At 41.0% G+C, this 24,408-nt stretch overlaps 3 protein-coding genes across 4 annotated transcripts; 1 reads left to right on the forward strand and 2 right to left on the reverse strand.

The window, feature by feature from the left end:
• The first annotated feature begins 231 nt into the window (after positions 1-231).
• Positions 232-5,850, forward strand: scn1bb (sodium channel, voltage-gated, type I, beta b). The gene is made up of 6 exons (XM_073484369.1): positions 232-390; positions 475-641; positions 2,370-2,607; positions 2,788-2,929; positions 4,471-4,545; positions 5,347-5,850. The coding sequence occupies exons 1-5, from the start codon at positions 342-344 to the stop codon at positions 4,538-4,540; spliced, it is 666 nt and encodes a 221-aa protein (XP_073340470.1). The 5' UTR covers positions 232-341; the 3' UTR covers positions 4,541-4,545; positions 5,347-5,850.
• Positions 5,851-6,334: 484 nt separating this feature from the next.
• naxe (NAD(P)HX epimerase) lies at positions 6,335-11,623 on the reverse strand. Of its 2 annotated transcripts, none has more exons than XM_073484398.1 (7): positions 11,540-11,623; positions 9,308-9,498; positions 9,114-9,222; positions 8,751-8,861; positions 7,975-8,085; positions 7,479-7,626; positions 6,335-7,236 (listed from the first exon to the last, which is right to left on the reverse strand). In XM_073484398.1, the coding sequence occupies exons 2-7, from the start codon at positions 9,478-9,480 to the stop codon at positions 7,037-7,039; spliced, it is 852 nt and encodes a 283-aa protein (XP_073340499.1). In that variant the 5' UTR covers positions 9,481-9,498; positions 11,540-11,623; the 3' UTR covers positions 6,335-7,036. The 2 variants fall into 2 exon arrangements, with proteins under 2 accessions (XP_073340499.1, XP_073340498.1); XM_073484397.1 differs by having other exon boundaries at positions 11,462-11,592.
• Positions 11,624-12,952: 1,329 nt separating this feature from the next.
• LOC141010731 (lamin-A-like) lies at positions 12,953-21,036 on the reverse strand. The gene is made up of 13 exons (XM_073483815.1): positions 20,943-21,036; positions 19,836-20,189; positions 17,662-17,818; positions 16,444-16,569; positions 15,869-16,039; positions 15,599-15,724; positions 14,779-14,999; positions 14,421-14,691; positions 14,066-14,173; positions 13,850-13,969; positions 13,677-13,733; positions 13,235-13,432; positions 12,953-13,083 (listed from the first exon to the last, which is right to left on the reverse strand). The coding sequence occupies exons 2-13, from the start codon at positions 20,171-20,173 to the stop codon at positions 13,048-13,050; spliced, it is 1,929 nt and encodes a 642-aa protein (XP_073339916.1). The 5' UTR covers positions 20,174-20,189; positions 20,943-21,036; the 3' UTR covers positions 12,953-13,047.
• Positions 21,037-24,408: the final 3,372 nt, after the last annotated feature.

Here is a 24,408-nt window from a genome sequence, read left to right on the forward strand (position 1 = left end):
ACAAAGCCTGGATAGAGATACACGAAGGGTGGATTGTCTCGAAAAAGCAGCAATACATCTGTGGCAATAAAATTCCTGTAACCATCAGGAGACTGTCGCTGGCTCGAGCCAAAGATCAGACACAATAACAGTGGATTGGTTTTGAGGTGTAGAGGAGGCCTCTGTGTTTAGATTCAAACACGTGACTTTACTGACGCACAGATTTTATTAAAGTACAATAGAAAACCCTTTCCTTAAACTGGGAGGTGCTCGGTGTGTGAGTGTCTCCTCTCGGGGCTCCACGCTCGGAGCGCTGGTGTTAAAGTTCGTCACAAAAACAAGCGACTCCAACGACCGGTGACATGGCAGAGTCACACCTTCTGCTCCTGTCTCTCCTCTGCAGCCTGTTTGGTGAGTTGAGCTCATCACCTGTCACCTTTATATGCTTCTACATCATGTCAACACAGAGTAATCATTTCTATATTTTATGAACAGTGAGCCAGTGTCATGGGGCCTGTGCCGAGGTGGACTCTGACACTGAGGCGGTGGCCGGCAAGGGATTCAAACTGGGCTGCATCTCCTGCAAGAGGAGGAGTGAGGTGGATGGTTCCGCCACCGTCGAATGGTACTTCAGGCCCAAAGGAGACGCCGACTTTGTTCATGTGAGTGATGCTTTAGTCAGCACAAATTGTGTCTGACGCAGCGCGCCGCAGAGTGCAGGAAGGTTTTGTTCTTCTAGAGGAGTTTTAGTCGTGCAAGCATCCTCAGCATCAAATCTGTCCTCGGCTGCATTCCTGCAGACACAATCTATTTATGTAAGTATATATTGCACTGCCAAGCTCTGTTCCTTCCTTTGTCTCTCTCTTGCACAATTACGCCCTCGATTAGACGATGCCTCCCAGTGTGGAGGTCACAGTGAGCTTCATATGGAATCGATTGTGATATTTTAGACCGGCGAGAGATCCCCGAGGCTCCGGAGATGACACGCAGCTGTGTTGACTTCCTGTTATTGCATATTTGAGTCAGGACAACAGCCAAAGTAAATCCCACATGTGATTTCTCAACAAGGAACGATACAAAGAAACTTCCCAGCAGAATAGCAACGAGATCGAGGATTGAGGTGCGTTCAGGGGCCGAAGTGCTTGAAGGGTCTCTCACGGAGCCCTTTTATGGCCACTTTCCGTAAGTCCTCATTTCCGCTGACTCTGCCTGAGGGAATAACGCTCAGTGCATAGTGTAACAGCGTTAAACAAAGGGTTACCATGGGTTACCAGGAGACGCCCAAAAACCTTTTAATGAAACAACAATAGGCCGGATGCTTTGATTAATCTATTTATGAAAAGAAAACTTCTGACATCTTCTCCTGGAACTGATTCTCTACTGAAATCACAAAAAGTAATAAGCTTTTGGAAACAATACAGATTTTTTTCCCCTGAAACCTCTGACTGTGTTTATGTACAAGACACAGGGTAGATGTTTTTGTCATTTTTTAAACAGCATTTAAAATAAAGATTTACGTGCTACATGAGTTCGGGAGTCTCGCAGCCTGAGGAGTGAAGCTGCTCTGTGAGGAGTGAAGCTGCTGTGGATACGTCTGTACCATTTGTCAGAAGGCAGCAGGGTGAACAGACTGTGGCTGGGCTGGTGTTTGTGTTTTAGCATCCTTTGCGCTCTCTGCAGACATCTCACTTCACCGATGTCACTGATGCTCTGTAGATGGTGCCAGTGATGTTCTGGGCGGTTTTAATCAGCCGCTGTGGAGCCTTCCTGTCCCGGGCCGTGCAAGAACCGTGCTGGTTTGTGACGTTTCCAGTCAGGATGTCAGGACGTTGACCAGCGTCTTGCTCCAGAATTTAGTCTTCGTTAGTTCCCGTAGGAAGTGGCCTTTTCTGTGCTTTTTTTAACCAGGGTGGTGATGTGTGATGACCAAGACAGGTTCTCAGTCATGCAACTAATGTTTTGTTAGATGTTCTTTGTTTTCCAAAGCCCAAGACGACGTCCTCAGATGTCTTGTTTTGTCCACAACCCAAAGATATTCAGTTTAAAAACAGAAACTATTCACATTTAAGGAACTGGAATTAGAGAATTTCTACTAGTTTTTCTTAAAAAAATACTCATATCGGATGAATCGATTATCAAAATAGTTGACGAACTTTGTTTGCAGTTGTTGTTTGTATGTACGGAGAGAATGACGATCGATTCCAGCTCAGTCCCTGACATGTTTGCTTTGGGGACTTCCCTGACTCCATGACACAGAATTAACTCAAAATTATAAATAAAAATTATACAAAGCCATATAAATAATATATATAGCCTTGCAATACTTATACAATCGATGTATGTGTAGACGTAATGAGATCTGATTAACCTTGATGTCTCCTGGGCTCCAGATCTACACCTACAACGAGGACGGCCCCTCCATACAAAACGAACACTTCATGGACCGCGTGGACTGGAACGGGAGCAAGAGGAGCAACGACATCCAAGACGGGTCCATCTACGTGCTCAACGTCACCCTCAACGACACGGGCACCTACCGCTGCTACTTCCACCGCATCCTCTTCTACGCCAACTATGAGTACAACACCATCGTCAGCAAGGTGGTCCACCTCAATGTGGTGAGGAAAGGTACGAGGAAATCAACTGCATGACTCTGTAACTACGAGCATTTAATGGAGTAGATATGAGTGTTTACAGACAGACCTACCATCTAAAAGCAGGTCATTCTTGGCCTCAGGTAGCTTTGCATTATCACTCTCATCCCAACAAAAGATTGATTGATTGATTGAATTTCCTTCCTGCGTTCAGCCACCAGAGGAACAGCTTCCATCGTGTCCGAGGTCATGATGTACGTGTCCATCATCGGCCTTCAGGTCTGGCTGCTCATAGAGATGATTTACTGCTACAGGAAAATATCAGCAGCCGGGGAGGAAGCATTACGAGAAGCTGCGTAAGTATTTGTGATTGCATACATCTGTATGCTCACGTGCTCATGACATGTGAAAACCTTGTCGCTCCGGTTATGATGATTCAGTTTTGACTTTGATTATTTAATGAATGGTTAAGCTAAAAACGCAGGTGTTGAAAAGCAGATAATTTGGAGATTCAAGGTTTTCGTGTGTTGTAGAGCCCAAACAAAGTACTGGAGACAAATACCTCCACAGATATTTGAGTCTAAAAATCCAGTCACGATATATCGACCATGATTAGTCTTTAGAATAAACAGGTTACATAAGCAACTGTTATGGATAAGAATGTAATAAATTTGTTGATTAAAAAATATTGATGCTGAGCAGGTCAGTTTACTGTATCAATATATCTCTTTGGCTCTTGCGTGCATGCAAAGCTTGAAACAATCTCTCACACAGAGCTTTAATTGGTGGGCTTGACCACCAGCAAGCTGTCTTGACAGTTCTGACCTTTGAGCAAACGGAGAGCCAAAAAAGTCCAAACTGAAGGACGCTAAGTAGCTCCACTTTTTATTAACCCTCTTTTGTCTGCTCCACAAAAGAGGAATGGTTTTCACACACAGCTACGAGACAGGAGTCGGTCGTACAAACAGAGTGGTGGAAGTTAGCGTCGGCCCGGTTCTATGGGGATTCTTCAATTGGATTTTGGATAATGGCAGAAAATTATATATGGCATTTAACCATAAACCCATTAAAAAAAAACCCTTTGACATTGAGACGAGGGGACTGGAAGTTAAGAAAATTCTGACTTACTTTCGGGTTTTAGGACTCATTCCCGCGGCACTTTATATATCTGTCAAATAAAGTTGTAAGCTTATCGTCCTGCTAGCCAGTGAGTTACCAAGCTAACTAAGTTACTGACTGAGTTACCGAGCTAACTCACTGGAAACTTAGCAATTGGCGATTTTGGACTGACTAGCACTAGCATTTTTTCCGACTTTCTAGCTTGTTAGCTCGCCAGCGACAGTGGTTCCCCTTTTGGAAGCAAATATGTCACACTGCTGAATTTTGCTGACACTGGGCCTTTACTCAAACAGCTAATTCCCAAACTCACCGATGTGTTCGAAATAAAACATTTGGTGTGAAAATGTTGCTTTGATGAGTGTGTATTTCCCCATGAATACTGCACGTTTATATTCATGTGTTATTGCTGAAGTCACACCTATAATTTAACCCTGTGCTTTGTCACGTTCCTCTCTTTGGTTCAGAATGCTCCCATTTTGTCCGTCGTACTTATTTTTTCAAGATGATCAATGTTTCCATCGTGTTTGTGTGTTTTCACTTGTGTCTCTTTGTCACGCTCCCGGTGTCTACCTGTCATGTTTTCGTCTTGTCATCCTCCTCCCTAGTAAAAACCAAAACCAAAACCAAAACCTCCCTCCTGTAAGTCAAGAAACAAAGACCTGTCATACAACCATAGCTGTGATGTTTTAGTTTTGCATTTTTCCACCCATTTCATTCTGCCAAAGTACATTTTTTTATTTTTGATAACCTGGGCTTGGTTTTTCTCCTCTCTCTCTAGAAATGCTGAATATTTAGCTATAGCCTCAGAAAGTAAAGACAACTGCGCAGGAGTGCAGGTTGGAGAATAGCACAGGTACGTTGTGATGTCCAAGAAAAAATACATGTTAGCTGCATTATTCCACCATGAGATATCTGCCGTTAAATGACGTGTTTTTCATTAGAAACACTGAAGAAGTACAGTGTGTTGTCAAATATCCCTTGTTGACCAGTTCTAACAAAGACTTGTATCGCAATACTTGTTTGGTCCCAACTGTGTACAGCACACAGTTACCTGCTTCTCATGGCCGACACCAATAAGATAACAAATCATTTTAAAGTTACAATTTAAGTCTTTTATACAGTCCTGTTTTATATTGTGTTGTGCTACTTTGTAAAAGTAATGAGCAATTATCTTTTCTAAAAGATACTGGCTTTGCAACAAAACAAATTTCCAACATTAAAAAAAAGTTTCATTCCACATTTGTTCTTGACTGAGCTTTAAATCTAAATACGTTACCTAACAGATGAATTGTATTTCATATCTGGGGACAGTTCCAGTCTGTCTGACCCATTTATTCTTGATCCGACTGACGTTTGATCACAGCTCTTATATATCAGCAGCCTAACTGTGCTGAATATTGATGAATCCATGGTGCCGTCTGTGCTGCTGAAGTAGCTGACGGTTGTGTAATTACAACTTCTTCTCTCAGTCTTCTGTCTGTTTTGTGTGGGATCTGAAATATTCTCTAAACTCTATACCATAAAGACTCAGCTGTAGTAGAATAAACCCTCCATCATGAACACTGTAGTGCTTCTTGATGAACTGGATTTTCTGTAAAAACTGGTTTTCAATAGTTTCCATTAAAACCCTAACTCATGTTGTCTTTATCTTCAGGCTTCTCCCGTGGACAGAAGACATCCTTCCACCCTCTGACCTGCATGTAGACAACTCAGAGGAAAATCTCCTCTTTATCTCAAGTCTCTGTTTTACCTTTTCCTCGACAAAGATCACAACTGGATATGACAAACAAAGAGAACATGGTACCAGCACTGTATATAGTACTCTGCGCGCAACAGCATGTCTTGCACTTACATGAGAACCCATTATGCATTAATGAGCCACATTGTCGGAAGCATATACTGTACATACAGTATTTCTTTAAGTGTACGTAGTCACACATTTATATGAAATCTAAGTGGTACTATGGCGGACTCCATGAGGCTGATTGTAAAAGAAAGCTTTTTACTACATCACCACCACCTAATGTATAAATCATAAGACACAAAACACGTATGGTAACGTTCTTTATAAAACAGAATGTAATGGAGTATGATAGACTTTCTTTCCAGTTGCTAGTTGTACATGAAATCCAATCTTAAGATGTACGAATAAAAAACTAAAAAAGTATGTAATGGAGAAGTCTTCTGTCGATGGTAATAATGCATCATCATAGAAATGTTGCTGATTTCTCTGTCGATGCTTGAAATGGACGGCTGTTGATACAGAAACAACTAGAAAGGCACTCAGTAGAGAATATACCTCCGTCAAGGCCAAACAGTCCCCTTTTGTTCTCACTCATAGATACCAGACATCTAAATACACCTGATTTCTTTCATCAAGAAAGAAATCTTTCAAACAAAAATGATGAAAAACGCCCTATTGTATCTCACAATTTTATAGACAGTGAGGAAAATTCCTGGATCCGTCCCTTTATCCAGATCTGCACCAAAAGTTAAATCGGGACTATTCTGGGCGGAGACGCATTCTCCATCCAAGTTTAGTGAAAATCCGTTCAGTAGTTGTTATGTAATCTTGCTGACAAACCAACAAACAAACGGACAGGGATGAAAACATAATCTCCTTAGCGTGGGAACAAAGCAGACAACTTCCAATTATTTTTATTTATTTATTTACATTTTCATTTTAGTGTTTTCATGAAGGTGAAGCATCCACGATGTTACAACTTTGTGCTTTCACTAAAGCTCTATTGAAACACCTTATTATTATTATTACAGCACAGAATTCAGATCCAAACCACCATCATACACAGAATGGGAACCAATGAAATTCCCAGATTTAAAGGAATAGTTTAACTTTTAGGGAAATGCACTAATTTGATTTCTTTGCAAAGGTTGGATGTAAAGATTGATACCGCTCTCATGTCTGTGTGTAAAGTACAGAGCTGGATTCAGGACATGATTAGCACAGCTTAGCATACAGATGGAGTTAAAATAAAACACCTACCAGCTCCTTTAATGCAGTATGATGATAGTATGATGATAAAACTCCTGGAAAATTAATATTTGCCAAGAAATAACTCAATCCATTTTTACTTTATGTTTATGTATGGAAATGAAACAAACAACGTGTGCGTTCATTTGTGAGCTTTGAGAGGTGCTGGTAGGCATATGTACAAACGTAGGACAGAGCCAGGCTCGCTGTTTTCCCCATTTCTAGTCTTAATGCTAAGCTAGGCTACCTCCAGACTCAGGCTCCGTAATTATTAGACATTAGAAAGGTATCGATCGAAAGGGAGACGAGAATTGAGAACTATTCCTTTAATGACGACACTGAAACCTCTGATCTACAGTTGTAACACACTGTCTGTGCCGGGGTACTGAGGCAGGTTAAGTTGGTACTTCCTCTCCAGGCCCGGTGGCACAAAGCGGCCTCCCAGGAAGTGGTATCGTCCTCTGAACAAGGAGGCAGACTTCTTGGGAGCAGTGAGAGAGATGAGCATGTCGGGCTGCAGTCCGTCTGCACGTCCCTGCTCCACATCCCAGCCTTTAAAAAAAACAAACAAAAGGAAAGAGGATGTCAACAATCCACAATCACTGGAGGTTCACTGGCAAAACTGGACGTGGTAAATTTGTTAAAAATCTTGTATTGAGACCAAGAAAAGCAGCAGAAAAACATAGTAATATGCAGCATTCTGTTACTGATACTCCTTGATAGCAGATTCAAACTTACTAACATAGAAGGAGGTTAATATTTTAGTGGAAATCTTTATTCTTGTGACGACTGACCTGAGGGGATGTCGATGCTAGCGATGGGGACTGTCGTCTTATTCAACACTTCTAGGATGGAACCGAAAGGCTCTCGCACGGCCCCCTTGAAGCTGAAGCCGAAGATGGCGTCCATCACCAGGTTGTAAGCCTCATCGATCACTCTGGCCTGAGGAATCAATGATTTCAAAATAAATGTGTTGTTTTTTTCTTTTGCACTGGCAAACATCAAGCTTTTACTATCACAAAACAACAACTTGAAAACATCAGTACAGCCACTATTCCAGCCTCTGCATGATTACTGTATCAATCAATCAATCCATTACATAATAGTGATTCCACCACAGGGGAATAATTGAGGCTTCATCTGATCTAAACTGCAGCCTCATTTATCACAATCTAATGTGTGTACTCTCACAGCTTGAGATAAAATGCTCTCTCATAAACACAATACACAAGAAGCATTGTATTCATCGCTGTGTGTACAACACTGCTGCATAATTTATTATCAACAAACCTCAGGCATCTCAGTCAGGAAGGGGATCTCCATTTTCTGGCACTGTGTGGTCAGACCCTGGAACAGAGGTTTGTTTGGTCTCTTCGGGTAGAGGATGGTGGGTTCGTAACCCTGCAAGAGGACGCACAATGATGAACAAAAGTGAAAGCTACAAGATTGACCAAGCAGGTTAATCTGAACTCTGCACAGACCAGGAGGTTGATATCATAGTTGTGGAAAAAGAAAATGCCAACTGAGGCATTATGTTGCAGAAACTGACCTTAAATGATACTCTGCTAACGCTGCTAAACCGCCTGAGGTCAGAGTCTGCTCTAATACACTAATGGAGTATTAATCTGGTGTTGTGCAGCGGGGTTGGAAGAACGATTCAAATCCTTTACTTCAGTAAAAGAATAAATATCTCTTAATGTACATAAAGTAACGGGAGTGCTTGTTAAGCCAAACGAACCCTTTCATAGTGTTATTTTATTGGATGATTATTACTGATGCATCTTTGTTGTAGCTGGCCGAAATGCAGCTGATTTTAACGACTTCATCATTTAATAAGTCAACCTTTATTTATATAAGGTGTAACTGTGTAACATCGAGAGCAACGAAAAAGTGGCATCAAAAAATATATGAAAAATAACCAGCAGTCAAAGCTTTTAAAGAAGTGTAATTAGAGTAGAATAATAGAAATACTCAAGTGAAGTGAAAGTACCTGGAAATTGTTCTTGAAATTAAAATGAACTGTACTTAGCTACGAGCTCACTGTCACATGAGTGAAGGACACTCACAAAGAGTTTAAGGTGTCGGGCACAGACCAGGCCATCGCCGCCGTTGTTACCTGGTCCACAAATCACCAGCAGAGAAGGTCTGGCCTTCACCAGGGAAGTGAGTGGATACGCCTGCAGGAAAAAAACAGACAAAGAAAATCTATACAGCACTGAACTACAACTGGTGTTTGAGAAATACTCAGGAGAAATACTTCTAGTGATACAGATTCAGAGAACGGAAACATCTGATCAGACTTCAGGAAATACTCTGATTAGTGTTAATGCAAAACCTGGTTTCCTGGTATCACAACTAGACTTTTTGAGGAGAAAACAAGTAGAAGTGATATCTAAAAGGTCCAACCCTAACCCTGTTCGACATCTCACCCTGGTGACGGCTGTGGCGCAGCTGAGTCCGGCCAGCTCCATCAGCTGGTCCACACTGAAGCCGTACTCACTGAAGAGCTCCTCATCGATGTGCTGGGCCTCCTCCTGCCTGTGGAGCATCGACGGGTCAGTTTGTACACTCAGACAGTCAGTAAACGGTTTAACTGCTCAGTTTACAAGATATTAAACTTCACCCAAGATATTTGATGGTCTGGGCCATGGTGGATGCTGCTCTGCTACTGAAACAGTCTTTCTTGTGGTGATTAGCTGCAGCGGACAGCGGGCATGTCCCCGGCTGAGCGAGGACTGTCGCAGCTCTTGAGGTCACCAGGAAGCCGATCCCAAACAGAGCCCGCACACTCAACATTCAGGTGGATCCAAACTCCTGCAACAGAGGAGACCACAGTCATCTACCCCACACTGATCCCATCCATGACTTAAAGAACTGACAGAAGCAGAAGTGTAAAGCAAAAACAAGAAGCCTGAGAGGGAGCTATGATTCAGACAGACAACTCCAGTGTTTGTGTGCGTTTTCCCACTAATGAAAGCTCTGCTGCACAGTCTGCTGACACCGCTGCCTCCTACAGCTGCTACACTGCTTTCTCTGCTGGCTCGCGTTCTTCTTTGCTTCCTCCGTCCACCTGCAGAGACTCAGTCCCAGAGGGGGGATTTGCATTAGTCATCCCTGTGCTCTCAGCTTGCTCAGCTACTCAATATGCTTCACAGGAAGAGATGGCATGAAAATTCTTGCTGCCAACACCAACAGCCGTTTTCTTTTTCTGTAAACTTTGCATCCTAATCAAGTGCAAAACAATCCTTTGGTTTGTGAACTCGAGTGTGGCATTATGACCGTTACCATCTTGGTTTTTCTGAGTCGGAGGCGACCATATTCTGACGAGAGGGTGGAGCTGGGACCTGAATGAAGACACGCCGTGGATGCTACTTGTCAATCACAAGGTAGCCACACCATGAACCAGACCATAAACTCACTAGGAAACTTTCACTGAGGTAATAAGTAAAGTGAGAAGTAGGGCCATTTTCTCATAAGCTTATATACTCTATCGCCCCCTGCTGGCCATTAGAGAGAATGCCAGTTTAAGGCACTCTTGCATTGACCTCACTTTTTAAAATACATCTGTATTTTATAAAGTCAAATATTTTAATACACGAGTCTGAACTTGTGATTAGAGCAGAATCATACTCCACAGAATAGATCATAACAAGCTGGTCTGCAACTGATTATTACACTCACTTTCTTCTGATCTGTTGCTTAATGTTTTATGAATTCATTCATTAAACGTCAGAAAATAATTAAAACCATCTTTCGTTCACAGTCAAACTATTCTGTCTGTACAATTGATTAATTTAAGTCAATTTGTGAAGCAAAAATACTAAACTTTTGATGGGTCCAACTGCTTAGATGTGAGGATTTCCTTGTTTATATCATAGTAAATCATATATCTTTAGACTTGCATATGAAATATGCTTTTTGACTACTATGAATATCAATTATATTATATATCACTGTTTATTTATGCTTTGTTTGAATTCACTTTTATTTGCTTTGATTGTACTTTCAAATAGTTTCTCTGTTCCAAGAAACATAATAAAAGGAATGAAAAAGCTATTAAAAGGGACACTTTAAATTTTTTCTAATATTTTACAGACAAAAATAGCAATTAAAATAGTAGATTGTTACATTTACAGTGATTTAAAACAGAGAAAAGCATGAATTTTCACATTTGAGAAGCGCATCTATAATAAAATTCAGTCAATGATTAATTTTCTGTCAATACACAAATCTTAAAAAGTATAAAAAAGAAAAAAGTATAAATATAATGACAAAATTCAACATAAAAAGTAAATAAGAATCAAAACCTGCAACAAAATGAGGATAAAATTTAGTTAACACTGTTTGAAAGCTACTTTTACTTCATAACATGCAGCTCTATTGACCTAACATTAACTTGATTACTTTTTATTAAGTGACAGTGCACAAATCAGTTTATATGAACACACACAACAACCATGCTGATGTTACTTTAAGTGATATTAAACTGCCACACAGCTCCACCTGCAGCTTCATTACATTATTTTAGCAACTTTAGCAGAAAGCAACAAGCTAATCTGCCCTTTGCGGACATGACAGCAAGTTAAGAGTGAAGTGTGTTAATTTAAAAGGTTTGTTTTTGCGGTTGGACTTGAAATGAGACGCAGAAAGATGAAGTCGCACTTTCTCTACAGTCTGTTTACTTTCTGCTCAGTTGTTGTGAGCTGCTAACTTTAGCTAACGCTCAGCATTAGCTTGACTTTGCTTGACTTCGTGACGAAGCGTTGATAAAACTCACCAAAAGTTAACAAGCCCCTCTTGAAAACAACTTCACATGCAAGTTTGTCCTTTAAAAACATGCAGTAACACAACTTACACAGCGATAACACACTGATAGAAAGTGGCAGCAGTGAAATGACACTCCCAGCCCAGCGGTGTCACACACTTCCGGGTTTTAAAACGAACACATCCGTTCTAATTTCAAAATAAAAGTACGACCTCTGGAACTACACTTAAAAGCAGTACACCAGGAGAGGGCGGCCTGGCTTTATTATGAAAATGGACAGTGGCGGAAGTAAAAATAGAAATACTACTACACCATAAATACTATCAGAGGTAAATGTTATAAAACATCATCGTGATCAGGTAAATATATTCAAATATACTTTCATGGGAATTAAATACAATGTAAGATTTAGTATAAAACTATAACTCACTGATTAAATGTATTTATTTTTAAAATAAAGGATCAACACTTGGGAGTGATACTTTGTGTTAAATTACATACATTGAATTGATGAGTTACAGTTTTATATTGCATCTTATTTAATTGCAATGAAATTATATTTTATTTAAAAAACATATTTTAAAGTATATATACTAATTAATTATTAGTTTTCTAATTTATAGAACATCCCCTCATATAAAACTGTACATGTAGTGGTAAACATTGTTTTGCTTGTTTGTTTTTGTACGTATTACACAGAAGGGCCTCTTTCGGAGTATTATATTATTAGATGGGCCATCATATTATTGGAATATCATTATTGCTGAATTAACATAAGCAGTGTTTTAATGTTAATCTGTAAAGTAACTATAGCAGGCAGATAAATGCAGCAAAAAGTGGAAAAAAAGTGTATTTTACTCTGAAATGTAGTGAAGTAAAAGTATAAAGTTGCATAAAATAGAAATCTTGCTTGAAAATGGTGTGTGTGTGTGTGTGTGTGTGTGTGTGTGTGTGTGTGTGTGTGTGTGTGTGTGTGTGTGTGTGTGCGTGTCACTTTTGTTGATCAAGACCAATATGGCAGAATTCTGAAAAAAGTGTTTATTGTTATCAGTAAAAATACACAATATTCTGTGGATCCGTAACAAGGTTTGGCTAAATTTACTTATTAACTCCAAGTAAATTCTGTTCTAAATAAATGTATCCTTCAACATAAGTGAGCACAAATGAATTTACTGAAACCCTGTTGCATAAGTGTTCACCAAGAGTAAAGCTGATCTGTATAGCACAATAAGTATAATTTACGACCAGCAGCAGAAGCTGTTGATATCACCAGCTTTATAAATTAGTCCAAGCTGTTGTTTTAAGCTGCTGATAAGCTCTTGATTTACTACTTACTGGAAGCCTGGTAGAAATTCCCAACCCTTAATGTCACTGATACAAAAGTGGCGGCTTTAATCACCTTTTATAATCAAGAACATATGTCAAAGGCATGCCTATATACATTATAAAAAAGCAGTATGAGGTTTTATTGCATACAGTATCTTTACCATAATTCAAAAGTACATGAACTGAACTTGATAACTATAACTGGTAACTAAAGAACTAATAACTAAAAACTAATTGAATAGTTGAAGTGTTTTCAGCGAGGATCCAGAGGCTCACATGACTGGACAGCTCTCCAATCCAAATCCAGCCTGAGAGGAAATATTACCAGAGTTTTAGTCATCACACACAAAAATAAAGACAGAAGAAATGTCAATTTAACAGTTTTGTGGCAGAATGTTTTGTTTGTTTTCCAATTAGGCCTTTAAAAACATTCAAAGGAGGTCATATGTCGGTGCCCACCTTGCGAGGAGTGCTGGTGCTGAACACGTAGGTGTGCGGCAGTAAACCCTCGGAGAGGCCTCCGCTGCGGAACGAGCGGGAGGCTGAGCTCACCGAGCAGCTGCTGGATTTGTCTGAAGGAAGTCCGCAGGAGCCGCAGACCACCGTCCGGCTCCGCAGGTTGTACTCACTGTCCCCCCCACAGGTGCTGTGAGCCACCTGCTGAGGCAGAGAGACAGAGTCAGTATTAACATTAAAGCCTTTCATAAGAAAACAATCAAAATCTGGCTGTTGATCCACCCTTTCAGACTGTATAAAGAGCGACAGAATATACGGAGATTACAGATAACGATAGAAATAAGGCAATTTGTATAGCACTTATGCAAGCATTACAAAGTGCTAACTGTAGCTAACTGGTCCTGCAGATTTCTGTTTTGCATATTACATGCACAGTTTCTCTCACCATGTCATCATCATCTTCTTCAAGATGTGTGCGGGTCACCTTCCTCATCGCCATTTCCTGGAGGGAAAAGTAGTAAATGTTTATTAATTCATTTATTTAGTGACACTACTGCTGTAGAACTTGACTGTGGCCATAAAAAAAACCTAATCATAGTACTTTAAAATGTAACATACCTCTCCACTGGCACTGATCAGGGTGGTCTGGAACAGGTCTCCGGTGCCCCAGGAGGGCTGAGTCTTCCACACCAGGTCAGAGGGAGGACTGTGGGTCCCACCAGCACCAGAGGCCCAGATCTGTCAATCACGATTACAAGGTACAAGTAGAGTGAGATATCAGTGACTGTGTTCATCACTGTGCTGCTCAGTTATGATTCTGCTGAGTGGACATACCGTGACCCTCTGTCCGGCCTTCAAAGTGAATTTCACTGGAAACTTGAAGATGATGGAAGCACCGGATCCAACCTGCCGCTTCAGCTGCCAGTTCCCCAGGTTTTGATCCTGATGGTGGGATAAAAAGTCAGCGGATCTTTTTCCTCCAAGTAATATTCTCCCTCAGCTGGTAATGAATTATTAATCTGGGCTTTTAAAACTGCATGAGGGAAATTTGTATCTGTGACTTCAAGTGAAGATGGGAGCTCTACTTCCTTTAAGATTCAGCCTCTGATAAAAATGTAAGAAAACTGTAGACAACATGTTCATGCTGACATATAATAGATCATAGTTAATAATTTATTCATCTTCTCACCTCATCTGCTTTGTTGCTCAGTCTGACATATTTCCCCTCCAGGTCCACCTCGTCCACGGTGACCCGTCCACTGGCTGAGGCCTGCTGGGTGATGCGAGTGCGGGCCACGGCTCCACCTGTGAAGCTGGAAGCCTCGCTGTCGGTGTCGTTGGGGCGGCGCCTCTTTGCAGGAGAGTTCTGGCTGCTGTAGTTGACTGATCGAGAGTGAGCTGAAGCAGAGGAGCGACTTGCTGTCACTTTCATGGGCGGGGGGCTGGGGGAGAGACGCAGCCTGCAGAGACAAACAGGATGATGATTATTAACTGGGTGTCACTTTTATTCGTTGAATAAACTCATTGTGAGCTCAGGGTCAACAAACCTCTGCTCCTCTCCCTCCAGCAGCTTCCTGTAGGCACAGATCTCCATATCCAGAGCCAGTTTGACATCCAGCAGCTCCTGGTACTCATCCAGCTGCTGCTGCATCTGCTGCCTCATCTCGGCCATTTCCCTGTCCTTCTCTCCCAGGCGGCGGCGTGTGGTGTCCCGCTCCCGAGACAGGGCGTCCTCCAGGTCCCTTATCTTTGCCTCACGGGCCGCCAGCTGGACCAGACCGAAGAAACGCATTATTATTATTGTCAGGTCAAAATTAGACAAGTCAGTCGCTGTAATTGATGATTTGGGGGTAAAAATGAGTGACATCTTTAAGTGACGTGAAGTTAAGTGAAATTTTGTCCTAATAAAATGTATTATATTATATGCCAGTTTTGTTAAGATCAGTCAAAAGATGGTGAAAAGTGCCTTTTTCTTCTCAGAAAATATAAAACAAACAGGAAAATCTGCTTAAAATGAGAAAAATCAACCGTACATTGTTTGCAACAAGGACACAACTGAACTTCATTGCAAAACCTCAAAATCTTACCAAGTGCATTTGTGTCATTTTCCAGTCAAAAATCTTTTAACACTTAAAGGTGCAATGTGTAAGAATTGGCCACCTCTTGAATTCATACTCCAAACATATAACAACTGTCTTTTTTATTTGAATTTCCATAAATGAATAAATAATCTCATGTTTTAAATTTAGAAAACAATCAAGTGAGTTTTTGTTTTTGCTTGAACATTTGGAAAACGTCACATTAACCACCTTTTGCTGCTTTATGTTACATGTTTAAGTGTAATAACCCAGAATGTTTTCAGGTCACCTGTTTCTGCAGCTGGCTGAGCTGAGTCGACGTCGACTCCAGGCGGATTCGTGTCTGCTGCAGCTCCTCGTGTGCTGCTCCAACCAGGTGGCTGCTCCTGTCGGCTGACTGACGAGCATTTTCCAACTGACAGAGGAAACAACAAGGTAAGAAAATATGTTGTGGATATTTATTCTGTGCCGTTTGTCATGTTACTGATATTTTATCTTCCACTAAAAGCTACATAAAAGAAGTTTGTGTTTTTATGACAACATTAAATAGATGCTCTACCTTGGAGTTGTAGGTCTTCTCAATCTCATCCTTGTACATTTTGATCTGCAGCTCATGCTGGCTACGCATCTCTGCCAGCGCCTCCGACAGCTTACTTTCAAACTCTTGCTGGTGGCCATTGTCCATCTCCACCATACGAGACTCATGGCGCCTCTTAACTTCCCGCAGTTCCTGTTGGAGAGTCACCAAAATCATCAACTGCAAATGCATGTTTGTGTTTTAAATAACTGGCAGGTGCTGATGTAATGAAAGCAGTGTTTTCCCCTCGGCTTGTGGAAGAGATAAGTGCATGTGTTTGGCAGTTTCACATCATGTTGGACCAATATTATTACCATGTACAAAAAGTTGGAGGATCAGGTAATAAATGAGCAGCACCCAAAAAGCTTGATAATGAAACTAAAATGATTAGGGCTGGATAAAGTCATTGAATTTACTGTCGTTCTGCTGGGGTTGGGTGCTGCACCCTAATCTTAAAAATGTTAGGGGAAACCCTGACAAAATGGGAAAACAAAAAAGAAAGTGAAGGTGTAAAATGATTCACTGATAGTGATGATGAGGTGTTTTCTGAGTCTGACCTCAGATTGGAGGTTCTTCTGAAACTCCAGCTCCTCTTTGAGGGTTTGGATGCGGTTCTCTCCGTCCACCCTCCTCAGCATCTCATCCTGCAGCTGCTTCCTGGCATCGCCCAAACTGGTGTCCAGCTAAGAGAGCACAACAGGAAGTGAATATTAGTACAAAGCAAGCGCACAAACGTTCACATTGACATGCAGCAGAGCGCAGAAATATGCGGTGAATACAGTACGAGGACAGGACAGAAGGGAGGCTACTTGAAGAGTCTTAAAGGGACAGTTCACCGCAAAATAAAAAATCCTTTGGTGCCATTCATCCATCTAGATTGTTTTGGTGTGAGTTACAGAGTTTTGTAGATATCAGTGGTAAAGATGTCTGCGTTCTCTTGAATATATGGCTTTTGGTGCTCAAAGTGCCAAAAAATACATGTGAAAAAACTCAACAGCAATGTCTCTTTCCAGAAATCATGACCCGGTTACTGAAGATAATCCACTGACATTGTTGTGAGCAGTTTCATGCAGGAACTATTTCCATATCACCGCGCCAAAGGAAGCAAGTCCATGAGTAGATGCATGTTTCCTTCTGCGTGGTGATACCAAACAAAAGTAGTTCCTGCATGAAACTGCTCACAACAAGCTCTGTGGGTTATCTTGAGTAACTGGGTCATGATTTCTGGAGAGAGACATTTCCGTTGAGTTTTTATAATGTGTTATTTTTTGGCGCTTTGAGTACCACAAGCCAGGTGACATCTAGCTCCATCATCAGACATCTCTACAAGCTGATTTCTCCAAAACTCAGCAACTCGCACCAAAACAATCTAGATGACTAAATAGGAGTACAGATAAGAGGAGAAATATTTGGGATTTTGTCACTTTAAGTCTGAAGTCAGCGAATACGTCATTTATTTGCTCATATAGACACAGAGTTCAAGATGTTTCATGTTTTATTTTTGCTCAAGAATGTTATGCAAGCTCTGGCCTTGTGATGTCTTTACAAAACTGGAAAAGCTCGAAAAAAAGAAAAAGTTAGCTGTGGGCAACAAGGCAAGACTAGGGTTGTGACTTGATCTTTAATAAGCTGACCTTTAGAACGACAAAGTTGGAAAAACAGAGGAGTCTGAGGGAGCTAACTATGTGTTGGTGAGCGTGTATGGTAACTGCAGAAAGATGAGGCCCAGATGTGTTTCCACTGAGTTTTAAAACTCAGCGTGAGTTGGAGTTTACCTTGGCAACCTGCGCCTTCAGGTCCCTGTTTTCCACCTCGAGGTTACGCTTCTCTCCCAGAGCCGTAGTCAGGGATGCATCCTTGGAGTTGAGCAGAGCCTCCAGGTCTTTGAGCCTCTGCTGCGCTCCGGCCAGGTCTGACTCCTTTTTGGTATTCCTGTAAAGACAAAAAGAGTACATAAGAGGGCAGGAAATTGGTGAGTAAAGGGATAGACATGCATTTTGCTTTGTAACTTAGGAACCAAGTGGAGATTGATTTACTACAGTTTCCTTTACACAGTGCAGTGAAACAAAATCTGAGCTATTTTAGATTGAGGATGTAGTCTGGATGAAATAGAAACAGGGGAAAGACCTCGGTGCATATGACTCACAGACCACAAGGATCTGCGTCCAGTCACGTGTATGCGGTAGCCACAAGCCACAGCCACTGGTGTTTAGTGGAGACGCTGCCATGGCAACGGCTTGGCTTTGCCAAACACACAACTGTCTCCGTCTCAATATTTATGGAAAAATAATGGAAGCGCAGAGTGCAGCCCTCCAAAACACTGCCACGTATTGTGTGCATAATGATTACTTTTGGTGAAGGAGGAGAAACTGGGGAAAGAGTTAGTCATCAGGCTCTGGATGTGGCAGCATGGGAAGGAGTCGGCGTAGAAAGTCCAACGTCAAACAGCAGTGAGCAATGAGGAGGGTATGCTGGAGCTTGGGAGTGGCCCCGACAGCAGCAGGGCGACACTGTTCCCCAGAGCGCCAGCAGGAGTTGTACAGACACCAGCTAATTAGAGCTAATGAGTGAGAGTGTTGTGCTGCGGTGGCAGGAATGTTTTAGATATTAACACTGCAATCACAAAAAGCTCTCAGTCAAGCTTTAATGCACAGATTGATGGTCTTTTAAAGAGAAAGACTCGGATGAAAAATGGGGATTTTAGTAGCCTCAGGGCAGCTGTTTCTTTTTATGATCATAAGATAAACAACATCTCTGGATCAAGAGTGTCTTTTCATTTTGATTAAAGGCTGATTTGTTTTACTTTCGTATAAGAAAAACTTTTATAGTCTCGGGGAGACTCTGTTATGTGTTGTGGTGTCTACAGTTATATTGTAAGTGCTTTCCGAGAGGGTTTGGTAATTCTGACTCGACTGTGTTATTACTTGCCACAAGTGATAATTAAGGGATAATAGTAAAATGTTGCGTAACAATAGAACAAGTAGAGAAGAGTCATAAAGACAGTAAACTGACACGGTAATGTCAGGTTGATAGCGATGTTTAGGCCTATCTAGTTTGCCATTGTTCGTATGGATCCCACTGCTTTTCATGCCTCTGATTGGTCGCCTTCATTAGGTTTAGGCAGAGCCCTTGAGCAGAGCGAGTTGCAACAATGGAAGTTTAAAGTGCAGATTGTCACCTGGTTCATGGAGACTTCATTGACTTTATTGATTGATTGACTTGGGCTGCTAGCATTTGCAGCTAACCTCCGGGAACTATAGAGAAGCTCCACGATCCGCCATTGCTTTAAAAGAAAATGGTCCGTTGGAGTAAACGGAGATGGCGCAACTCTCTCTACTTAAGGGCTCTGGTGTGAGGTTAGGGTAAGAATATCAGGGCAGCCAATCAGAGACAGAGGAGGGCCGGTCTCGGGATCCACGCACGTGGCTGTAACAGCAGTGTGAGATGCATTTTTTTCTCTATGATCTCAGCTTTTTTAATTTGTACGAGGAATATTGTGAGTGTTATTTCACACACAGTCAGAAGACACCACATCTCACAATGTTTCAGGGGTGCTTTAAAGAAATCCAGGGCCTCTAACATGCTGAGGCCCCCTTAAACCCCCCCCCACCTCACACTTGGTTGTCACTGTTTCAAAAATGTTCGTCCTTTTTTCTCCACTAACAAACACATGCAAGCATAGAAAACATTATAGAAATGGGATTTAAAAGTTATCCTTGAATCGCTTTTTATAGCGTTGTTGCATGTGTCTGCTGCAGTGGACATTTACGTGTCCATGCATTAAAGGATTAACTTATAGGAACATGTTTTTGTATGTTTTGTTTGTTTTTTCTTCACTATAAAGCAAAAACAATATTGTAAGAACATTAAACACAAGTTAAAGTAACTGTGTGCAAGATTTCACATCCCTACAATGAAGTCTAAAAAAAGAAATTCCTCTGGCACCCACCTTGCTTTCAGCTCTTTGTAGTCCTCTCTCAGCTTGCCCAGCTCCAGCTGCAGACGCGCCCTCTCTTTGGCCACAGAGTCCAGAGTCTGACGGGCATCGGCCAGCTCCGTCTCGTAAGCCGCCTTCAGGCCCGTCAGCTCCCGGCTGACCTCGGTCTCCGACTCGGTGATGCGTAGACGCAGGCTGGCATTCTCGGCCTCCAGGAAGCGCACCTTGTCGATGTAGACGGCCAGCCGGTCGTTGAGGTTGGACAGGTCCTCCTTCTCCTGGAGGCGAGTGATGCGGTTGGGGGAGATTGGTGTGTTTGCACCTCGGGGAGTGTTTTTGGGCGTCGCCATTGTTCTTATTTGCTGTCTTTCCAGAAACAGATTATCAGATTAGTTATAATGATAGTTTGTTTTCATGCATTAAAAATGTAAAGGACTTTTTTTTTAATTTTGATGTACTTTACACTTAAAAACACACTTTTTTAGCCTGTTTTTTCTGTGATCTTGAGGCTATCTCTGTGTGGTTACGGGTTTCTGAATACTTTGAGTGTGTGTTTGCTGTCTTTGCATTTACTTTTGACTATTTTTGGTATTGCACATGCTCTGTGCTTGGCTTTTTTCATTTCTCTTGTACATAATTTTCACTTTATATTGTTGTTAAAGCATTTTATGATCTGGATTTAGAAATTAGCTTTACAAATAAAGTTTTACTTACTTACTTTGATATTTGAATAATTTACATAGCAGGATGGAGGAAACTGACCATCTGGTTCAGTCTACAAATTTACATTTAAAATTCACCTCTGTTAGTATTAAAATAATCCAGAAAATGATGTAGAAAACATTTTCTAACATGTTCATTACTTTCAAGGAAAAGTGTGAACTCCCATGTGTGTGTAACAAGGCCATAACTGCAAATTTAGCATTGAAAATAAACATAAATCACTGTGAAATATTCTCTGTTTCTAGAAACTTCCAACTCTTTTGAGTGCGATAGCATAAAACACACAAAAGAAAAGAGTACAATTAATCAAAAGACATGGGAGGGGTTATCGACTCCACCCTAAAATCAAATAAATGTCCCTGCACAAAGGATGCCAACTGTAACAAGAAGATTTACCTTTTTAAAGCTCGTCAGGTGAAGAGAAAAGGCTGCTCCGAGATATATTCGTAGACTTTTCTGTTAATTTTCTTGTGATGAGAGTCCCTCTGAGATCTCCAGCACTGCTCAGTCTGTTACTGCGCTGTCTGCAAGTCCATCTGACGGTGCCCATGTAGGAAAGAATGAGATGGGAGGAGAGGAGAGAGGTTGGCCTCAAGTTTGGCACTTGGTAGGTGGTTGGTCCTCACTCTCTCTCTCTCTGTCTCCCTCTATGTCTCTCTCTCACTGTAATGGGTGTGCAGTCTGAATGAATGAGTCATCCTCCACTCAAAGAAACTCACAATGCCATGTGATCCGTACAAGGGATAATTTTAAGCAGATCTGTTGCCTGCGAGTCGGGATCTACTCGTTTACTTTGACTCAAACCGCCGATACTTCTCCACGAAGTTACATAAGAGGTTTCAGATTGTTTCAACTCCTTAGCTGAAGTTTTCACAGCTCGAACCTTCGTTTTATGCATATTTATTTAGGATAAACAACTCTAAATGACTTTCCCTACTCTTTAAAAACATCTAAAGGGTCGGTTAAGTTTCAGGAATGTGTGTTTCAGCTTTGATTAAACGTCCCTGTCTTAAGAGAGTCTCAACGGTAACACAGCCAAGAAAAAAACTAGAATGCTCTGGCAGACCACAGTAATGTCACTCTGGCTTTCTTTCGCAAACATAATACTTGTAAGGATTTTTTAAAAACCCATTTAAATTGGAGGTGGCCTGCTGGCGAACAAAGGAACTGCTACTCAACAGGAAATAAAAGGGGAAACCTGGACGTGTAGGGGTTTTAAAACAGAAAGTTTCAATGTTTTCCTCTCCACACTTATGCTTTCAAGAACTTAATTTATTTGTAAGCTTTAACATCTGTTTAAATGATATCAGTCAGAGAAAACTCACTTATCAGTGAACACAATAAAATTAGTTATTGGATATGTTGGACCCTGCTGTGTCAGTTGTTACCTAATTTGATTGAAACCCTTAAAGGTCTAGTGCGAAGGATTAAGTCGTTTTGCATTTTGCAACCAAATGAAGATCCTCCCCTCACCTTCCTCATGCAACGTGGAGGGAAATGCAAAAGGCCCAGCCAGTGTTTGTTTGTCTGTTCTAGACTCATTCTAAGGTCACAAAAACAACACAATTCTTAGTTTCAGGTGATTATACACTAATGAAAACATAATTATGAACGTTATATTAAATTTCTGACAATAGATCCTCCTAAATCCCACACACTGGACCTTTAAAATGAGGCAATATGTGCTTGTGACACATTGTCACAGGTTTGGGTCTCAGTGTGGGCATGAGAAAAGGTTCTTCCTTCACATATTGTTGTATTTTGGGGGCGTTTTATGTCTTTATTGAGAGTAAACAGACAGGAAATGAAGTCTGGACTTAAACCTGTGAAGTGTGACTCTGTCAATGCTTCATGCCTTTAACAGAAGGACACCAATAATGATAACTGTTTCATTTGAGGGATTTACACAGATCCAAAGAGGTGAAAGTATCAAGAGAAAAAAAGAGGAAATTTAAAAATACAATAAACATATTTATTACAGGCTATGCATATATACATGTGTGACAGACGTGTTTTTCTCCCTCTCTCTCAGCTATTTAATCATGTTCACACATTAACAAAACACAAAGTAATAATCTCAAACAGTGACTTTGAGTACATTAATTAAAAGTACATTTCCCATCTAATTCTATTACATAAGTTGAATGTAAAGGGTCAAATGTATCTATCATGTTGAGTCAAGGTGTATAAATCAAACAATGTTTATGTAGATGATCCTCTTAACTTCATATGTGATAACTGAATAAACAGAAGGTTGATGTATATCTGCAGTTAATTAATTTACCCACTTTGACTCAACGTGATAGAAAAACTGCATTAAATGAGACACTTACTCATGTAATACAATGAGATGGAACTTTTACATATAATTAAAATACTTAATGTCACTGTTTTAAGGCATAATTAGTATTTTTTATTGCTTATTTTTAGCTTGTGGGATCCTGACTCCCAGGTTCAGAACAACTGATCTCTGGGAAAACCGTCAAATGTTGATGTTGATGCGACAGGAGATGCTTATGTACACACTCTGTAGTGCTCTTGTCAATTAATTTACACTAATCAACGTCATATGAAGATGTTTTGACACAGCAGCACAAGGGAACAAATAACCAAAAGTAGCAGGGCGAGGTCGGAGACCAAGGAATATGTGTGCATGTACCTGTGTAGTGTTTATTTAAGTAAATTACTGCTATCTGATGGTTTTCTGGAGTGCAAACTATTAAACTAACTATTCTGCATACGAGTATAGTATAGTATAGTCGTTACCTTATTAATCTTACACTGCATAAGGCATCTTTCTTTCACACTTAAGTTTTTATTGAGTTATATCCAGTTCTTATTAAACGCATCCTCTCAGACGGTCTGTCGATTTACTCCTAAGAAACATTTCTTGGATAATTTCCAGCCACTGATCCTGTTTTGTCTTGTTTACATTAAGCCAGTTCCTTGTAATAGTTCCTTGTAATAGTAATAGTTAATTAATCATTTAAAAGGTGTTTCAGTGCAGCTGTTCACCAGCAGCTCATGAAAACACAATGGAACAAAGGTGTTGATTTAAAAACCATAATGTGTGAATTAAATCCAACATGTAAAAAGGTAGACATGTTGAGATCTCAGTCCTGGTTTGGTTATTTCCTATATTTTCTGCTGAGGGGCATCACGCCTGCAGGCTGACACACCATCGCCTCCTCTGCTCGGCTGAATCTGATGTAAAGCGCCACTCTGACAGCAGGAAACTCGACATAATCTCCTGTTTAACGTCCTCCAGCTCAATCTGTCGTCTGATTTTTAAGTAAAACTGATACTGGCTGTCCTACGTGACATAAAACTGTGAGTTATGAGGAGCGTGAGAGCTGTGCGTTGGTTTCGTGGCACGACACGGACCGTTTCTGTCATGTGGTTTGTGGGAAAACCCGTATTGGATCTCTGTGGTCACCTGGGCACAGGACCTGAGAGAAGTGTCGTTGACGAGCTGATTGTCAGCGTATGTTTGACTAACACAGCTCAGATCAATATGAGAGCCTGAACATACATATATATGACACTGTGTCACAAGTTAAAGGCGGGTAATCCGTCTAAGTGCGAGTTTTACGCATGAATAAAGCGAGAAAAACGCGAAAATCTGTTATTTAAAGGCCAAACTCTTTACATCCAAGGAGTCACGTGAATACTACGTGACACAAAATGAAATCTTGCACATTCAAAGCAACATTTTCGGGGATAAAAACAGTCATTTCTCGACACGATAAAACCGTGCTAACTAGTCCACTCCGCGTCTTATCGGGCGCATGTCGCAGCCGCAGCTTTGCGCGGATAAACAGCAGCTGTTCGCAGCGGAGCAACAAAAAGAGAAACCAAGGGC

The sequence above is a fragment of the Pagrus major genome, chromosome 16 (genome assembly GCF_040436345.1).
Source record: "Pagrus major chromosome 16, Pma_NU_1.0".
In the NCBI taxonomy this organism is placed as follows: Eukaryota; Metazoa; Chordata; class Actinopteri; order Spariformes; family Sparidae; genus Pagrus; species Pagrus major.